At 38.3% G+C, this 17,305-nt stretch overlaps 1 protein-coding gene across 1 annotated transcript in view; it reads left to right on the forward strand.

The window, feature by feature from the left end:
* Window positions 1-7,499, forward strand: part of LOC133525611 (centrosomal protein of 164 kDa) — a 39,454-nt gene extending 31,955 nt beyond the window's left edge. Inside the window, exons 17-23 of the mRNA XM_061861928.1 lie at window positions 252-321; window positions 505-638; window positions 885-1,042; window positions 2,643-2,777; window positions 4,317-4,449; window positions 5,670-5,743; window positions 6,752-7,499. Coding sequence (XP_061717912.1) covers window positions 252-321; window positions 505-638; window positions 885-1,042; window positions 2,643-2,777; window positions 4,317-4,449; window positions 5,670-5,743; window positions 6,752-6,835 — 788 coding nt within the window. The 3' untranslated portion in view covers window positions 6,836-7,499. The remainder of the gene's footprint in view (window positions 1-251; window positions 322-504; window positions 639-884; window positions 1,043-2,642; window positions 2,778-4,316; window positions 4,450-5,669; window positions 5,744-6,751) is intronic.
* The last annotated feature ends 9,806 nt before the right edge of the window (window positions 7,500-17,305 follow it).

Here is a 17,305-nt window from a genome sequence, read left to right on the forward strand (position 1 = left end):
GAAGATTACTCAAGATGGCGTCTATAGATCGTGTCATTCACGATGACGCATGCATTGACTGTAATGTCATGTTATTAATCGTTAGATTTGACAAATCTGCGCGTCATCGAGGATGACACGAACTATAAGTGAGAAACATGAACGTGCACCCCTAGTTTGTCCTAAGACCCTAGAATTTAGTTAGTCAACATCCCGAATTGAACCTTGTGTCTTGTGTCGTAAGATTTAATTCAGGGTGCGTGGCCTTGCAGGTCACGGGCGGCGCAGGTGCTTCACGAGACTGAAGTCCGCGTCCACTTCGCGACTCAACTACTCACCGAAGTACGTATGATCGTATATGTACAGAATAGACTACTTGACCCCTCGAGTTCCAGCCATAGATAATAAATGACAAAATCCTCTAAGTTTGATGCCCTTGGAGATTTATGGGTTTTTATATGATTTGTTATATTTTCTGGAAGAACTACGTATTTGTAATATTTGAATAAACTTGTGTCATTCCAGACGAGGCGAAGGCTGGTCGAGCCCTCTAGAATCACTACGACAGCAGCTCCGAAAACTAGACGACTTAGAAGACCAGTTCCCGGACTTAGCCTGCCAGCCTGCCTACAGCCTGCGGTACCCCTTCGCAGAACTAGGTATGCTGTATCCAGAGGCAGAGATCCAGCCCTCTAATGTCCTTACAGTAGCTCCGAAAACTAAACGACTTAGAAGACCAGTTCCCGGACTTAACCCGCCAGCCTACCTACAGCCTGCTGTACCTCTTCGCAGGTATGCTGTATCCAGATGCGGATCCCTCTAGGCCTTACGACAGCAACTCTCATTTATAAACTCTCATTATGTCGCAATCACATAAACTACTATTATTTTATTATTGTAACTAGGAGCCGTAGCCACCGCCGACACGCCCGAGTTGGAATTCGTACGGCACCGCGCCTTGATAGAGCGAGAAGGCATGCGCAGAGCGAGAGCGGTGTTGAAGCGGCGCAGAGCGGCGCTCAAACAGACCAGGAGCGAAAGAGAACCACATAGAGCCCCTAGCGTAAGTTATTTTTTACGTTCAGAAATTGGAGACGATAGTGAACGAGAGCTTCTCCATACCAACGTAGTCCCCGTTTCCTCCCTGAATATTAAAGTTATGGAAGATATTTTTACATAATTTTAAATCTTATCGAAGTTATAATTTTTATTCTTTTTGTTAACTTTATATATTATGGATGGATGATACTAACCAGGAGGTAACCAGCTGTGTGATTTAACACAATTTAGTAACCGTTAAGAATCCGCAGCAAGCTCGGTTCTCCATGCAAACGTAGTTAAGCTCTCATTTTAACACGACTAGCTAGATTGCTCTAAACCTTTTTACTTACAATAGGATAAGGTATATCTATGCCTGTAATTAGTTTATGTAGCTTCAGATGCCATAGTTTAAAAAAATACAGCGAATTTAAGTTTTTCATACAAAACTTGTTTTTGCTCTATTCGTTTATTTTATCACATCGACATCGAGCGGGAGCGCAGAGCATTGTCTGTACGGGCTAAAGTAATATGATCGCCCGCAGGTTTTTACATTGTTGTACAGCCTTTTATACCAGCAGCCTGTGGAGTGATTATACCCAGAAACAGTACAATGATGCGTTCAGAGTGCTGATGAGGTTGCCCCGATACTGCAGCGCGTCAGGGATGGTTGCGACAGCCAGGGTAGACTGCTTCCATGCCACCATGCGCAAGCGCTGCGCCTCCCTGGTGCGCCCGGTGAGGGGCAGCTCCAACAGCATTCTGACAATGATTGCGAGCAGGTTCGACTGCCCATATGTAAACCATTGTTGCATGACCCAACTTAATAAAAATGTTATTTATTAAAATGTTATGTTATTTCCGCTACCTAAAGGTTGTCTGGAAGAGATCGCTTTTTAGCGATAAGACCGCCTGTTGTTTACCTCTTCTTTATGTGTTGTATTATTTGTACTGTTTCTGTATTGAGGTGTGCAATAAAGTATATTTGTATTGTATTGTATTTATGATATTGATGATTAATGAATATTTATCTATAAATAGTGAAATATATAAATTGTGTATGTAATATCGTAATGTAATAATAGTAATTATTTGTGTTATAATTTGTAATTGTGATTATTAATTTAATTTGTAATTTTTATTTTAATGTGTTTAAGGACTCTGCCTGAAATAAAAGATTTTTTTATTATAAGCTGGAGCTATATAAACGCATTACAGGATATACCTGATATCATTGTATATGCATTTCATTACAATACAACACGTAGTTTTAAAATGAGAAGTTTACATGGGAAGGTGAAATTCGGTCGAGCTTGCTGCGTACTCTTAATGGTAATAATAAAAAAAATACCTACGCGTAACGAGGTAAATGAGGTTTCTGGCTAGCCAATCCACTTAATATCGGGAAGACGTTGGAGATTTGGAAGTTCCAACATTGGATCCGGGCTACCCTGCGGGTAAGTTTGCTTTTGTATCGTCAAAGTTGCGCATTCGAGAGGCCTTTGTCGATGGTGAAACTATGGTGTAAGCCAGTTCCAAAATGACCGTTCACTTATCGAGTTGATATTTTATGAACGCATATATTTTTGTTTGTTTTGTGTCTGATGTGCTATGAAACGGGCTAGGAGGAGCGTGAGTCCACCGAGTTGGAGGTTGCTCTACACCGAGCGCGGGCACTGCTGGGGGAGAAGGAGATTCGGCTGCGACACATCGAGCGCGCGCTGCGAGCGCTGGCGGCGCGCCCGCCGGTCGCCGTGCAGGTCGAGCGATAATCTATCGTGTTTATACAGATTTTTGGTTCAGTTTCGCTTGAAACATCTTCTTGCAATTTTCATTCATTCGCGTAGTAATTTGAATCAGTTTCGGTTGCAAACATCGTCACCTTTTCATTTTTATTTATCCGCTTAGTATTTTGGTTCAGTTTTGCACACACACGTCCGTGTTGGGTAAGAAGTTCGGGCAGTAGCCGCTCGTCGTGCAGGTTTTTGGTTCAATTTCACTTGAAACATCATCGCATTCATTCATGTTACTGTCACTCTAGTATTTTGGTTCAGTTTCGCTTTAAATGTGCTTGAGACAGAACGATGCATTTACCTTTTGGTTCACTTTTGAATAGTTCATCCGCTATTCATATTTTTCTCCTAAGTTTTATTCTGATCTTTACTTTCAAGCTGCGATGGTTAGTTTGAATCAGTTTTGCATTTTAGTTTGATTTTTCTTACTTCATCTAGTTCTTTAGTCATTTTTTGGTTTCTACTGTCAAGCTCTGTGACTGGTTAATTTCTCCAGATTATAGGCGGAACGTTAAAATTACGTTTATTTCTTCCTTATGGTGCATATTGACGTTTCATCTTCAAAAAATACATATTAATTTGCTCTTTCTTTATATTGCTTATAAATATTTGCTCCAATTGCTCATTTAGTCCCCATTTTCAAATTACCGTAGCACTTCTGTAAGAGGGGATAAAGAAAAAAATAGAAGGGACCGAAAGATATGGCGCGCTGCGCAAATCTGACTGAAAATATGTCCATCGCGCGGGCTTTAACGTTTTACCTCAATAGCTCTGTAACTTCTCACTATACTTTTTCACTTACTAATTGCTCTCAGCGGTAGAACGCAGTCGCTGTGCCCGAAAACGGCTAGGAGATGATGATAATGATTTCTTTTTAAAATTTTGCTCGTCACGTACCTCGGCTACATCACTAACTATTTTATACTAAAATAAAATTATACTGCTGTGGTGTCCATTGTAACGATATTATTGAAAATTAATAAAAATTTGACACATTCTTGTGATTATTTCTATGGAGCCAATTTTAACCTACTATGATTTTGATTGGAAATAGATTCTAGTTTTGCGTGATTTTTTAGGGTTCCGTACCCAAAGGGTCAAACGGGACCCTATTACTGAGACTTCGCTGTCCGTCCGTCACCAGGCTGTCTCATGAACCGTGATAGCTAGACAGTTGAAATTTTCACAGATGATGTATTTCTGTTGCCGCTATAACAACAGATACTAAAAACAGAATAAAATAAATATTTAAGGGGCTCCCATACAACAAACATATTTTTTGGCCGTTTTTATAAATAATGGTACGGAACCCTTCGTGCGCGAGTCTGACTCGCACTTGGCCGGTTTTTTTCTATTACATTTCCTTTTGTAACAATGTAACAAACGCGCTAAAACACGCGTACGCGCGTATTATTTTTCGTGAACCCGCTCTAGTCTCCGAAGGGCCTTCAGGCTGCGTCCATATCTGGTGAACAGGCTCGAGTTCACCTATGCCTGTGTCGCCAGGAAACCTCGTCGTCGGGCTCGTCGGCGTCGTCGGCGGCGGCGGGCGGCGCCGTGCTGCGCTCGCTGCGCGCCCTGCACGCCGACGTGCGCGACATCTGGCGCGCACTGGACGCCAGGGACCCGAGAGTACCAGGTTACTCATATTTTTTTATTTTTTTTATTTTTATTTATTTTATTTTATTGATAAAAATGTTTACATGACATTACAGTTGAACCAATGCGTCACGAAACTTAAACTAACTAATAATTATAAGTATTAACAATTATAAAACAATAATGGCACATTAACAAATTAAATTGGGACAGTTAAGCACCTAGCATCCATCGCCTCATAGAATCTCAAGCATTCACTATACACTGCCGCCCATCGCCAAGCAAATAAATCGCATTCAGGCGTCGATTTTCACTCGTTCCATCGAGACCTAGATCAGGAAATCATATTTTCCATTCGTCAACTGACGATAGTTGACGCTTCTCTGTACAAACGTAAACGTAAGAGTTAAGAGCGAAAACCATTCCATACAAATTTTTAAAAGCTCCTAACTCTTATAATAATGAAAAATGTATATGCTGTATTTCTTAGTTAACTATTTTAACACCAATATGAGAGATTTAGGCTTTGTGGTCATCTGGCATCAATGTAAGAGTAGATCAACAATATTAATTCCTAAACGCTATCGCTATCTACCGGGTAAGATTGAAAAACTGGTTATTTGATAAATCATTTTACAGCACATATGGCGCTACTTTACCGCACTAGTGCGATAATTAGCACATTATGTAACTATGTCGAAAATTTTAAAGGCCATATGTACTGTAAAACGTACGATACATGTGCGAATAGGTAATCCGCAACTCGTGTCGATTTAAAACACTGCCATCGGTCGTGTTTTAATTTATCGCCACTCGTTTCGGATTTCCTATTTTTCGCACTTCTATCGTAATGTACTATATTATAGTCTAAAATAATATTTTGAACATTGCGTGTTATTTAAGTTTGCGTCCCAAAATGGATAACTGTTGGATCTAATAAATTGTATCAGGATTACTATCTAGAAATGTACAGTCACGTCTGAAAATATCGATACGGACAAAGTACCAAAAATATGTATACACCATGGGCAATAAGGTCGTGTATATCTATTTTTGGCAATTTGTCCGTATCTATATTTTCAGACGTGACTATACACAGTACTACAATGAATTATTCTTACTCTCATAACATAATATATTTTTCTAGACATCATTTCAAACCTAATGAGGTATCAAACCTATTTCTAGGAGTAGTATCTTTAATTTTCACCGTTTTCATGTTTAATACAATTTTATTCCATGTCTATTTTATTATGGCAGCCATAACAGCTTCCCCCGAGTCCAGCTCCTGCAACGCCCCAACAACCTCGCACACTCGGATGACTCTCTCCGCTGTAAGTATATTTTAGGATCCCGTACCTCAAATCGACAACCATTGTGCCTATTTTGCGTGAAACGAGGTAGCGGTAGCGCTACCCACGAAACCTAGCAGTGTTTCCAGGTTGCTAACTGCCTCTTTTAGTGGAATAAGACATAAAAATAGTTTAATATTCTACTATTATTGATAAATTGGTTTGGTAGACTACAAAAGATTTATTGCATAATAAGGTCACTTAAGGTGCAGGTTCGAAGTTGATACCACGTACTCGTTCATACAAAAAGAGATAATGTTTTTCCACTTCTAAATATTTTCCATTCTCCATGATTTTTAGTACGTTATTGACACAATAAAAAACCAGGTTTATAGGTTTTTCATTTTATTTTAAATTAGTAATACAACAAAAATAATCCAAGCGAGACCTATAAACCTAGAATATATTATGCTAAAGCGATCGACATTAAAATCAAAGTGATTTGTTAAGATTTTAGTTAGTCGAAACCGTTTTCTCCCGAAACAGAAATTTCATAGAAAAAGTACCGTTACTTCGTTAGGATCGCAAAGCTATTCTTCCCTCGTAATGGTACTTTATTACTGCACTAAATACAATCTTCAGTGTTGTATAAACATTACTACACCCTATAAAACAAAGTCCCCCGCCACGTCTGTCTGTCTGTATATTCGCGATTAAGTCAAAAACTACTGAACGGATTTTCATACGGATCACTTATCAATAGAGTGATTCTTGATGAAGGTTTAGGTGTATAATTTGTTAAGGTTTTGTGTAGCTCGTGCGAAACCAGGGCGGGTCGCTCGTAAAATTATAAAACATATATTTGAGATTCTCACGGCGAGCCCTCACAAGATATATGTAGTTTGCAAAACTTTGACTCGTCTTTTTTAGTGTATTAGCATAAGAAAAATACGACATAATAGTATCATACGATATAATAGTATGATTCTTTATCCCTATGGTATCCCTTTATCCCAAACTATTTATAAATAATAAAAACTATTGTTTCAGCCTGAGCAGTCGCTGCAAGACAACTCCGACGGCGTGGCCGAACGAGCCCGGGGGCTCCGCGCCTGGCTGCAAACTGCACCATAACATCGCTTCTCCGGTCAAGCTAAACTCGCTCTTATGTCGTCGAAATAAGGTTACCATGAAACTGGGATGGCTGAACGGACCCGCAGTCTGTGCGCTTGAGTGCAACCACACCGTAACCATCGTATCTAGGCCAAGCTAATTCCGCTCTTCTGTCGTCGAGATAAAGCTTACTACACAATTAGAGTGACAGAGATGGCCTGACGCTCCGCGCTTGCTACAAACCAAGCTGATTCCGCTCTTACGGCCTGTCACTTTGCGCGGCGGCGGCGGCCATAGGTGAGAACGAAAGGTCGGATCGCTGTGTCTCGCTCCAACCTATGGCCGCCGCTCGCCGCTGCGGCTCGATAAAGCTAATTTTCGTTTAGTAGTTCTGTTGCGATATAAAAAGAACACGTTGTGCTTAAGGTTTAGTGAAATCTGGAAGATTTCACTTGAAAATAATACGATGTTAATATCAAAATTAGCTCAATCGGACATCTTATTGTATGTTGTTAAAATTAGAAGGGCTATTTATTTTTTACGTGTAGATCTGCGATTGCAGTCTAGACAACGATATGAATAGCGGGGTCCACACAGTCCACGCTCGGGCGAGGAAAACGCACGCGCCGCCTCGGCCGAAGCACGTCTACACTGGCTGGTTTGTGCGTGAGGAAATTGCCTCGCGCCTAATCACTAGAAAAATACACTATTCTTTAATTTTATTACTGGTCGACCAGGCTACATATTTGGATTTTTTTTTATACATTTACGCTTTTGTTATGTACACTATAAGTTTACACTATTTTTTTTTTTCAATTGTACATCGAAATTGAAAATTAGGAAACTAGGTCTATAACGAAATCAATGTATTAGCTAAGTTGCTCATATGTTTAATTTAAGACTGTTTGTTTCTCAATAAATTAAAAAAAAATACCAGATCGGGGTGTGTAGCCAACGTGCCAATCGTTATAGCTTCGTAGCGAACGAAACGCGTGACAGTTGTACTAATATGGAAAATTAGTAACTGTAGTCTATAACGTTTTCGGCACTGTATTGTCAATATTATTATTTTCAAATGTAACTCTTCAGTAATGACTGTTTGTGCCAAAATAAAATAGAAAAAAAAAGTGATAGAGAGAGAGATGACTACGCTACGCTACGGAGCTTTAACGATGGGCACGTTAGCTACGCACCTCGATCTGGTAATCCCAAATATGTAAATATGTAGCCTGGCTATAGTTGTGCCGTTCCGTTACTAAGGGGGATGTTCTCGCGGGAGAACATTCCCCATACAAAACGGAAAACATTCTCGAGCACTATAAGCCTGGCCGACCAGTAATAATAAAGAATAGTCCTTTTAGAAATCTATGTGAATCTTTATAATTAAGGAAAATTTGATTCAAATGTATGGAAAATTTAGCATAATTAATGGAGGATATGTATGTTACAGAGTAAAGTAAAATTTTATCTACCCCCCCCCCCCTTTTTAAAGTGGAAAATACCACGCTCCGGGACATATGCGAGGGGGGGGGGGGGTAGATAAAATTTAACTTTACTCTGTAACGTACATATCCTGATAGTTAAATATTTTCCATTCATTATGCCAAATTTTCAGCTAATTGTATTGAATTATTATCAACGCACTTTTCTTGCGCTCGACGTACTATTGAGTAATTATTGAGTTGATCAATTACTCTGATATACGACGTGTAACACGTGAAAATAAATAGTAATAGAGACCAAGACTCAAATATAAATATGATATTAAATATCAACCTGCAGTTGTATCATACATTCCTGAATTTAAGAATAATTAATTGTGCTAGACCAAAATACGTAATAAGCGTGTAGGAAAAGGATTAAAGAGGCGTGTTTAGTCAAAGGAATGGAGAAGACAAACCTAATGTCGCCTTCGAAGAAATGACATCTGCAAATTAACTAGTTATCCTCCTAAGGCCCTACCAATAGGATTTATTCAGTTCGATGAAATTTAAATCATATTCAATTGGAACAGAGTTGATTTAGCTTTGTTTGAAAACGGAAGGAAACTAATTGATTGGAATTTTAAAGTACTTACCTGTACCTTGGGTCTTAGGAGGCTATGGATATTTTGGATGCCAATCAATAGATGTTTTAAAACAGGATCCTTTTCCCTAAATTACATACAGCAGTAGTTAGAAAGTGGTCACTAACTGTAAAATAATTAAACGTGGACTTATTTCTTATTAATTGTCATGGTGTACAATCACCATCAGATATATCGGAGCGGCCAAGGTGCCCAAAAGTATCAGAACACGTTCTCTAACGCCCTGACAATAGAGGCGTGTTCAGATATTTGTGAACGCCTTGGCCGCTCTAATATATCTGATGGCGACTGTACAAGGTTCATGATGAAATTCATGGAAATCTGCAATTAGAACCACAACTGGATGTCTCATAAAAATTGCCTTATAAGAAAAATCTGATTGGTTGAGACCGGAGGGCCTTAGGACGTTCGATGTGTTGCCTCCCTGTCACACTTACGTACGAATTTACAAGTGCGACAAAGAGGCTACACGTCGAACGTAGTTCGCGGTAGGCCCTCTGCTTTTTCAAGTTACTTCAACGATACATATTATGTAAACGCGCTCAACATTGCCTGTAATGAAAAAAGATGTGAGTCTATGGGTCAACATTTTTTTCGTAATCTTGTTTTTTGTCCCCAAGAAATGTGACGAAGTGAAGCTTTTTGTATGAGATGAAAATTTGTTTTTAATTTTTCATATGTAAAATATAATCTATAGCTAGATAATAGCACTCGACTTTTTTTATTTATTTGATAGAATACATAGATACAAGCATGACAGAGTGGTCAGAAACATAAACGAAGAAAATAAATTTGACCCCAATACCAAACGGCTGTCTAAATGTAACTTATAGTATAGGTATAGTAAAGAAACACTTTTTTTTCAAGCGTAGCATATTTTTAGCATTGAAGGCAATGTTGAGTTAGTTTAGAGCGGGGGGGGGAAAGAAAAATGAAGAAAAAAAATTGTCGCAAGCAGGTAAATTCGCACAAATCGACATAAAAACATATGTTTACATATAAGGTGGCCTATACATTCCTTTGTGTGTTATTCAGATTTTATTGTGTTAGAATTTATTTAAAATAAGCTAGCACAATAACAATTTCCTTGTTGATAATATTGTGATTTAAAGCTGCTTTAAACTCTAGTCATGGAACTTATGAAGTATTTGAGTGTGTGTATTGACTAAGATAATCTATTTTCCAGTACGCCTAGCACAGGAGGGGCGCGATAGTATCTCGCAAACCGGTTAAATTTCCAAGCCGTTATCATGTACTTGGCGCAAAACCTTTTAAGGTTTCGTTCGTAAAACCGTTATTTTTAAACCGGTTTTTATGAGAACAGTTCTTGGCAAATTAACCGGTTTAGAGAAATAAAAACCGGTTTCTTCTTATATCGGAGTCTTTGTTTACGTGGCACACCACCAGGCTAGACGGCCGTCTCGTCGCTCGTCGACTAAACCGGTTTATTTTGGTTACAATAAAGTTCTTAAAACGTTCGCGTTCTTATGAAAGATCGGAGTAAAACCAAAATAAACCGGTTTTCACCGCTATTTTTAAAACCGGCCCCGTGCCTTACCCGCGGGATAAACTACCCGTCCCTCTCTAATGATTACAGTGAGATAAAGACGGGAAGTCTATCTCGCGGGTGAGATACTGACGCGCCCCTCCTGTGCTAGGCCTACAGTAATATCATTTACAATTTACTTCTTTTTAAACTTGAATATTATTAATGATAACATGTAAATATTTTTTTAAGTGATGCTCTCTTTGTGTGTATTTTTTATGTATTAAATAATTGTGTCCATTGATAGCGACATGCAGCTATGGCAACAAAACATGATTCTAATTATATTTAGATATATTTTGGGCCATTAACACCAAATGGTTTTAAATCATAATACTTACATAATTAAACCGTTGCACAACTCCCCTAATGCCCTTAAAGTTAAGCAGATGTTCTGTAAAACACATTTTTTACTCTGCTTTCATATTACGAACCTATTATTATTAAAGAAGAGATGCTTTCCAGATAGATTTTCGTACATTGACCCGCCTGTTGCTATCTCTATTGCACGCGCATGATTATATTGCCGTCAAACTCGAACAGTAACATTGACAACCGGCATCATAGATGGGACTATGGAAGGTGGAGGTAAGGAATGGAATCTCTATGTACCAAAAAGTGTCCAAAAAACCTTAAATAGGTGGCGCTACAATACCTAGAATACTTGAAAAAAAAATCAAATCATAGACAGCGCACTTCACTCCGTCAATAACGCCTAGCTACTCTAGCGCTACTCGGAACTATTATTTATAGCTGACAACAGGACACTTGCAACAGTTCTACCACAAGAGATTTCACTCCTTTTAATTCCACACTCCATACCGCAAACATTAACGATGTGCTGCAGTAGCGATGCAACCCCATCAGCACCCTAAAAGCATTGTTGTATTGCACTCGCAGAGTGCTGTACTGTTTCTGCGTGTAGTTCACCCACAGGCTACTCGTATAACATGAGGTACATAATGCTCTGAGTAATGTGACCTTTACGGCAGTTGTTGTATTTGTTCGAACAGCCAGCGCCCTGCGCTCCCTATCGACGTCGGCACCGTCCTTGAGGTCAGAGGTGAGAGAGGTCAAGTATTTAAACTGATTGACAAGCTTCAAGGGACTCCCATTCAACTTTAAGGCTGGTACTGTTGGCAAACACTTCCCTCTGACACACAATATGATACACACTTAGATATTTTCATTCATTTATTCCATTCGTGCCAGCTCTTGTGAATCGACCTGTACGTTTTAAAATTAAAATATATCAAAATATTACAGAAATCTGCATGTTTTTATCAATTGACGTAATTCGTTTCGATAGTTTCTCTTAATAATTATTAATTATATAAAGTATACATGAACACTAAAGTTGTGATCATAGAGCCTTCTTTAGCCTTACTATTGTTCTAATTCCGTTTTTGATATTGTTCGTGTCTAGATCTCATTTCAAGGAAAATGTTGTCATTTTCACTCAAAATACTTTTAGTCAGACTAAGTTGGCAGAGATTTTGGTAGCCCAGCCTGTGCAAGTGTTAAGTAAACGTCATAATTTCATAGAAGTTAGACGTTTAAAGTAGCACTTGCACAGTCTGAGCTGTCAAAATCGCTGCCAACTTGTCTGTCTACCCACTTTTTTGTCTCTGGAGTTATTTTTAATGTATTTCCAAGTTTATTTTTGCTAAAACAATTGTTTATTTTTTTACCACGTCGATGGCAAACAAGCATGCGGCCCGCTTGATGATAAGTGATCACCGTAGCCGATGGACGTCTACGACTCCGGGGGTGTTACATGCGCGTTTAAAACTTTTAAGAGCCTGTATACATACCTACTTTTTTTAGGAATACCCCATACTGCAGTCCCTCGAGAAAACCTCGGCAGGGAGCTTATTCCACAGCCGGAGCGTCCGTATTAAATACCTCTTGTGTTCCCAAATCAAATAGTGCGGGATCTAAAACTATTGTAAAATATCGAGTAAAAATGACAATATTTTCCGCGCCACTAGTCTCAATGGTTAATATTAAGAATACGATTCAATAATTGTAGCCAAATTAAGGAATATAGATATTTCTAGTCAAATTATATCAGTTATACTTAGTGAGATTGTGGGCACGGAACGTGCTGTGGAGTGTAGGTTACAATATGACACCTGACTATTATTTTAATTCATTCGATTTTTTACTTTAACGCCTTTCAAATGAAGTTATTTGTACTAACAATCTGTACAGTCGCCATCAGATATATCAGAACGGCCAAGGCGCTCACAAATATCTGAGCACGCCTCTATTGTCAAGACGTTAGAGCGCGTTCAGATATTTTTGAGCACCTCGGCTCGTTACACTTTATGATACTGATGTTAAAGTTAAAAATCTAACGGAGTTTCAGAGGAGAGATTCAAAGGGAGGACTGTTTCATTAGATTATTAGATGGGTTTTTATTATATTATTGTACAGTCGCCATCAGATATATTGGAGCGGCCGTGGTGCTCAAAAATATCTGAACACGCGAGTTAGAATTAACGCCTTGACACTATTGTCTCTATAGGCGTAGTCAGATATTTGTGAGCGACTTGGCCGTTCCGATATGTCTGATGGCGACAGTACGAGGGGGCATAAAAGCAGAAAATTGTAAGGAAAAAAAAATTAGACATGTTTTCATGATTTTTTCTAGAGCCAACTTTATCCTTTTAATGTTTTGGTTGGAGTCTGCCCTTAAAAATATAGTCTACGATCCGTCTTTTTTTTCATAGAATTCTCCCTTGATTAAAACTTAATAAAAACTACAATTTTGCTTTAGCCCCCTCTTATGGTACGCCGGTTCCATTAAAATATTTAAGAGTATGCCAAGTCCATGTAATAAATAAAATAGAATAATTAATAACGAACAGTTCGTACACCTAGTTTCAAAGAAAAGGTTCTGTTAGTAAATTAAGAAAACTCGTTTTTCTCAATATTTTACATCAATGTCGATGAATGAAGATTAATGTGGTGAAGACTGTATATAAGGCAAGACCGTATACAAGCTCGTTCGTCGCTTGTAACTACTACATTTGTGTTTGTACTCGTACTCCACCCACAGAAGGTCGGTAGAGCAAGAGTGAGGCTCTTCCTTTCAGTCTATCTGAGCGACGGACGTATACAAATACGAATGTTCTTGGCCCATGACGGTCTTATCCGCAATAAATGTAATATGTCGGTCTTTTCCACATTGACCTTAATAAGTTAATCAATTTCCATATACGTAAGTTGATACAAAATAGTATAAGTATTTGGTTGATTTTTTTCACCAAACGTGGAGTATTTCCATGTCATGTTTTGATAGGAATAAAACATGCTTAGAACGTTGTTTTTTGCCATACAGTTGCATATTTCTTCATGTTGTACCTTTCCTAGGATAGACTAGCGAGACTGGTGCGGTTTGTGATCCTTAACCCTCTAGTGCACATTATAAAAAAAAATTGTTTAAATTTAAACTTTAATAGCTGTCAATGGATATGGCTTTGTATGCACTAGAGGCTTAAGATCTAAATCTTGCAATGACTGAGTACCTAAGTGTTTGAATCATCTGACAATTTCACTGAACACATGCTTTTATACATAATCACTCAAAAGCAAAGAAAATAAGGTCAATGTGGAGAAAACCGTCTTCAAGATATTTCGTCGCTATTAACTCGTGTGTTTGTACACATACTCTACTTACAGAAGGTCGGTAGAGCAGGAGTGGATCTCGTGGTTTCTGACTATGTCAGCGACGTACGCATGCATATTCTTGTCCCATGACATGACGGTCTTACCCGCAAAAAACTCTATATGCCGATCTTCTCCACATCTTTATTTATAGCGATAAAACTAGGTAGACATTTATTTCTGATCGATACAAATAATTGTGAAATGAGTAAGGACGTACGCGAGTTCGTCACTGTCCTAAAATATCGCACATTATACAGTTTATATGAACTATCACAAACAGCTAAGATACTATATATTTTCATATTACACTAACTTAAGCTATTCAGCAATATGGAAATATAATTAAAGTTTGTTAAGATACCAAGATATGCAAAGATGTCATCTTAAGATAAGAAATATATCTTAACATACAAAATATATCGTAAGATCCTTGTGTGTGTGATCCCAGTGGTGCAGCTAATATCCGATACAAAATGGAATAAATCTTAAGCTATCGCACGGGTATTGTAACTAAACAGTGTGTGACACCTTAACATACTAATATTTTATATCTGCTGTTTACTTGAATTGAAAAAGAATACGGAGAAATAATTTTCAAATGCGTACAGTGAAATTGTCGGGACGAAGGTAGACGGCACTGTGATATCATAAAATTACGTCGAGATATTCGTGTAGTTAATGTCATTCATGTATCATTTTTTATAGCTTTAAGATTTAAATTTGTCTTCAAATAGTAATTAATTGAGATGAACTCATAAATGACTTGTTGTCGATTTGAAATACACATTGTTTGTTTTAAATATGCTGCACAAATGGTTTGAAAATTATAAAAAAAAAATCTTGTTTACCTATAGACGTAGATTCTCAATTTTAGAGTTTTCTTGTTGTTATTTTACGTCAAGGGGCTATCGTATACTTTCTTAAGAGAATTATTCTTACACATTAATTCTTCTTTAAATAATGGGCGTATAATGTTTCCCTCAACACAAGCCTTATTGAGCTTACTGTGGGACTTAGTCAATTTGTGTAATAATGTCCTATAAACAGTTGTCAAAGATACGTAACTATGGCGACGAAGTACCTCCAAATAAAAGTGGGTTGACTAAAGTTTAGAATTAACTAAGACGTTGTTTTCTCAGATTTAACAAATATATCTAAAAGGACAGAGCTCAAAAAATCTACACAATTTTATTTCTAGGAATGTGTAGATATTTTTCCTATTAGATGTATCTGTTGTTTTATTTATAATATGAATGTACCCCTTATTTATGTATCTTTATTATAAATCTTGAGCTGTCTGAACAGCACAAAACTATCCTCAATGTAGATATTTACAATATTATAATGTGTTCGATTCTGTACATATGTTATTTGTTTCATTTTGTCGTCTATTATACACATATAAAAGTTGTAAATTTTTACAACAATACGAGTGTAGTGCCCAAGAATTTTAACTTTTTTGACCCTCTTCCAGACCTACTGCACAGTACGATTTATCGACCACAAACGTGCCAATAGAATTTCAACTTTAGCATTCCGATTTAAGCTTCAAATTAGATTGCACTTTTATCAAATTAATCATCAAACTGAATTGATCAGAATATATTTGGATATTTTGAGAAAACATTGTAGATTGGTGCGGCCTGGTTGGGTTAACTGCCCGCGTAGCCAACGTGCCTATCGTTCACGCTCCGCGGCGAACGAAATGCAACTGTCACAGTTGTACCACAGATTAGATATATATAATATTTACTTTATGGTTGTACTAATATGGAAGAGTGATAGAGAGAGATGACTACGCTACCCTACGGAGCGTTAACGATCGTAACGTTGGCTACGCGGCCTGGGGGCCTAGCGTGAAAACCGAATATTCGCAAATTGCGAGGATCTTTCTCTTTTACTCACGTTAAGACATAATTAGAATGACAGAAAAATACCCGCAATTGACGAACTTCGATTTTCGCGGTTATAGCCCCGATGTCTAAGTTCTAGACGAAGTTTCGTTAGCCTTTCATTTGACACCAAACATGAAAGCATGAGTTCGAGCTTTACCGGAGCTCAGTAGCCTCAATGTTAAAATTTGAAATAGAGGTGTAAGAAAACTTTGTAGCCACAGCAAATTTATTACCATATTTCGAAACATAATTAAAACTTTAAGAACGCCATTAGACTTTGATCCTTATTCTTTAATGATATGTGTCAAAAAGTGGCCCCATCCAATAGATCAAAGGCCAAAGGTATGGCGACATCGTTTCGAGCGATGGCGCCGTAACCTTTAGGTTGTGCCCGGTAAAGCTGGCCATACACACACGGGTATGCCTGCGCAGTTTTATCAACTGCACAGGTAAAACGCCGTAACTGTAACTAATTTTCTTGTTAATTGCAGCGTGGAGATTTTGCCAAGTTCAGGTGGTTGCAGACAATTAACCTAAACAACAACAAAAAATACACTCGATATGCGTGTGCTGCATACTGTGGTGGAATCATGGTTCCATTTTTATCACTTGTCACTATGCCCGTCACTTTCGCGCTTACATACTTGTTAGAACGTGACAGGCGTGGTGACAAATGATAAGGAGCCGACCATCTTAGCCCTACTGGTGGAATCCCGCCATCAATATATCGTCAGGTGACAAGCAAAACTCACTAATTACCACCACAAGTTCATAGCCACAATGAACCATATTACTACGAAAATAAGGTTGATTTTTGTTTAATTATTTTTTAGTAATTAGCTAGTTTTGATTGTCACCTGACGATATCTGTACATGTCTAATTTTATATTAAATTCTACGTCAATTCGCTAAAATCATGTCTGATTTCGATTTTTTTTTTATACTACGTCGGTGGCAATCAAGCATACGGCCCGCCTGATGGTAAGCAGTGTCCGTAGCCTATGTACGCCTGCAACTCCAGAGGAGTTCCATGCGCGTTGCCGACCCTAAACCCGCCCCCCTCGTTGAGCTCTGGCAACCTTACTCACCGGCAGGAACACAACACTATGAGTAGGGTCTAGTGTTATTTGGCTGCTGTTTTCTGTAAGGTGGAGGTACTGCCCCAGTTGGGCTCTGCTCTAGATCTGGAATGACATCCACTGGCTGTGCCCTACCACACAAAGCGAGATGACATTCGATATGATATTAGTGTGCGAAAGGATTTAGGAAATAAAAAAATAAAACAATCG

The sequence above is a fragment of the Cydia pomonella genome, chromosome 15 (genome assembly GCF_033807575.1).
Source record: "Cydia pomonella isolate Wapato2018A chromosome 15, ilCydPomo1, whole genome shotgun sequence".
NCBI lineage: Eukaryota > Metazoa > Arthropoda > Insecta > Lepidoptera > Tortricidae > Cydia > Cydia pomonella.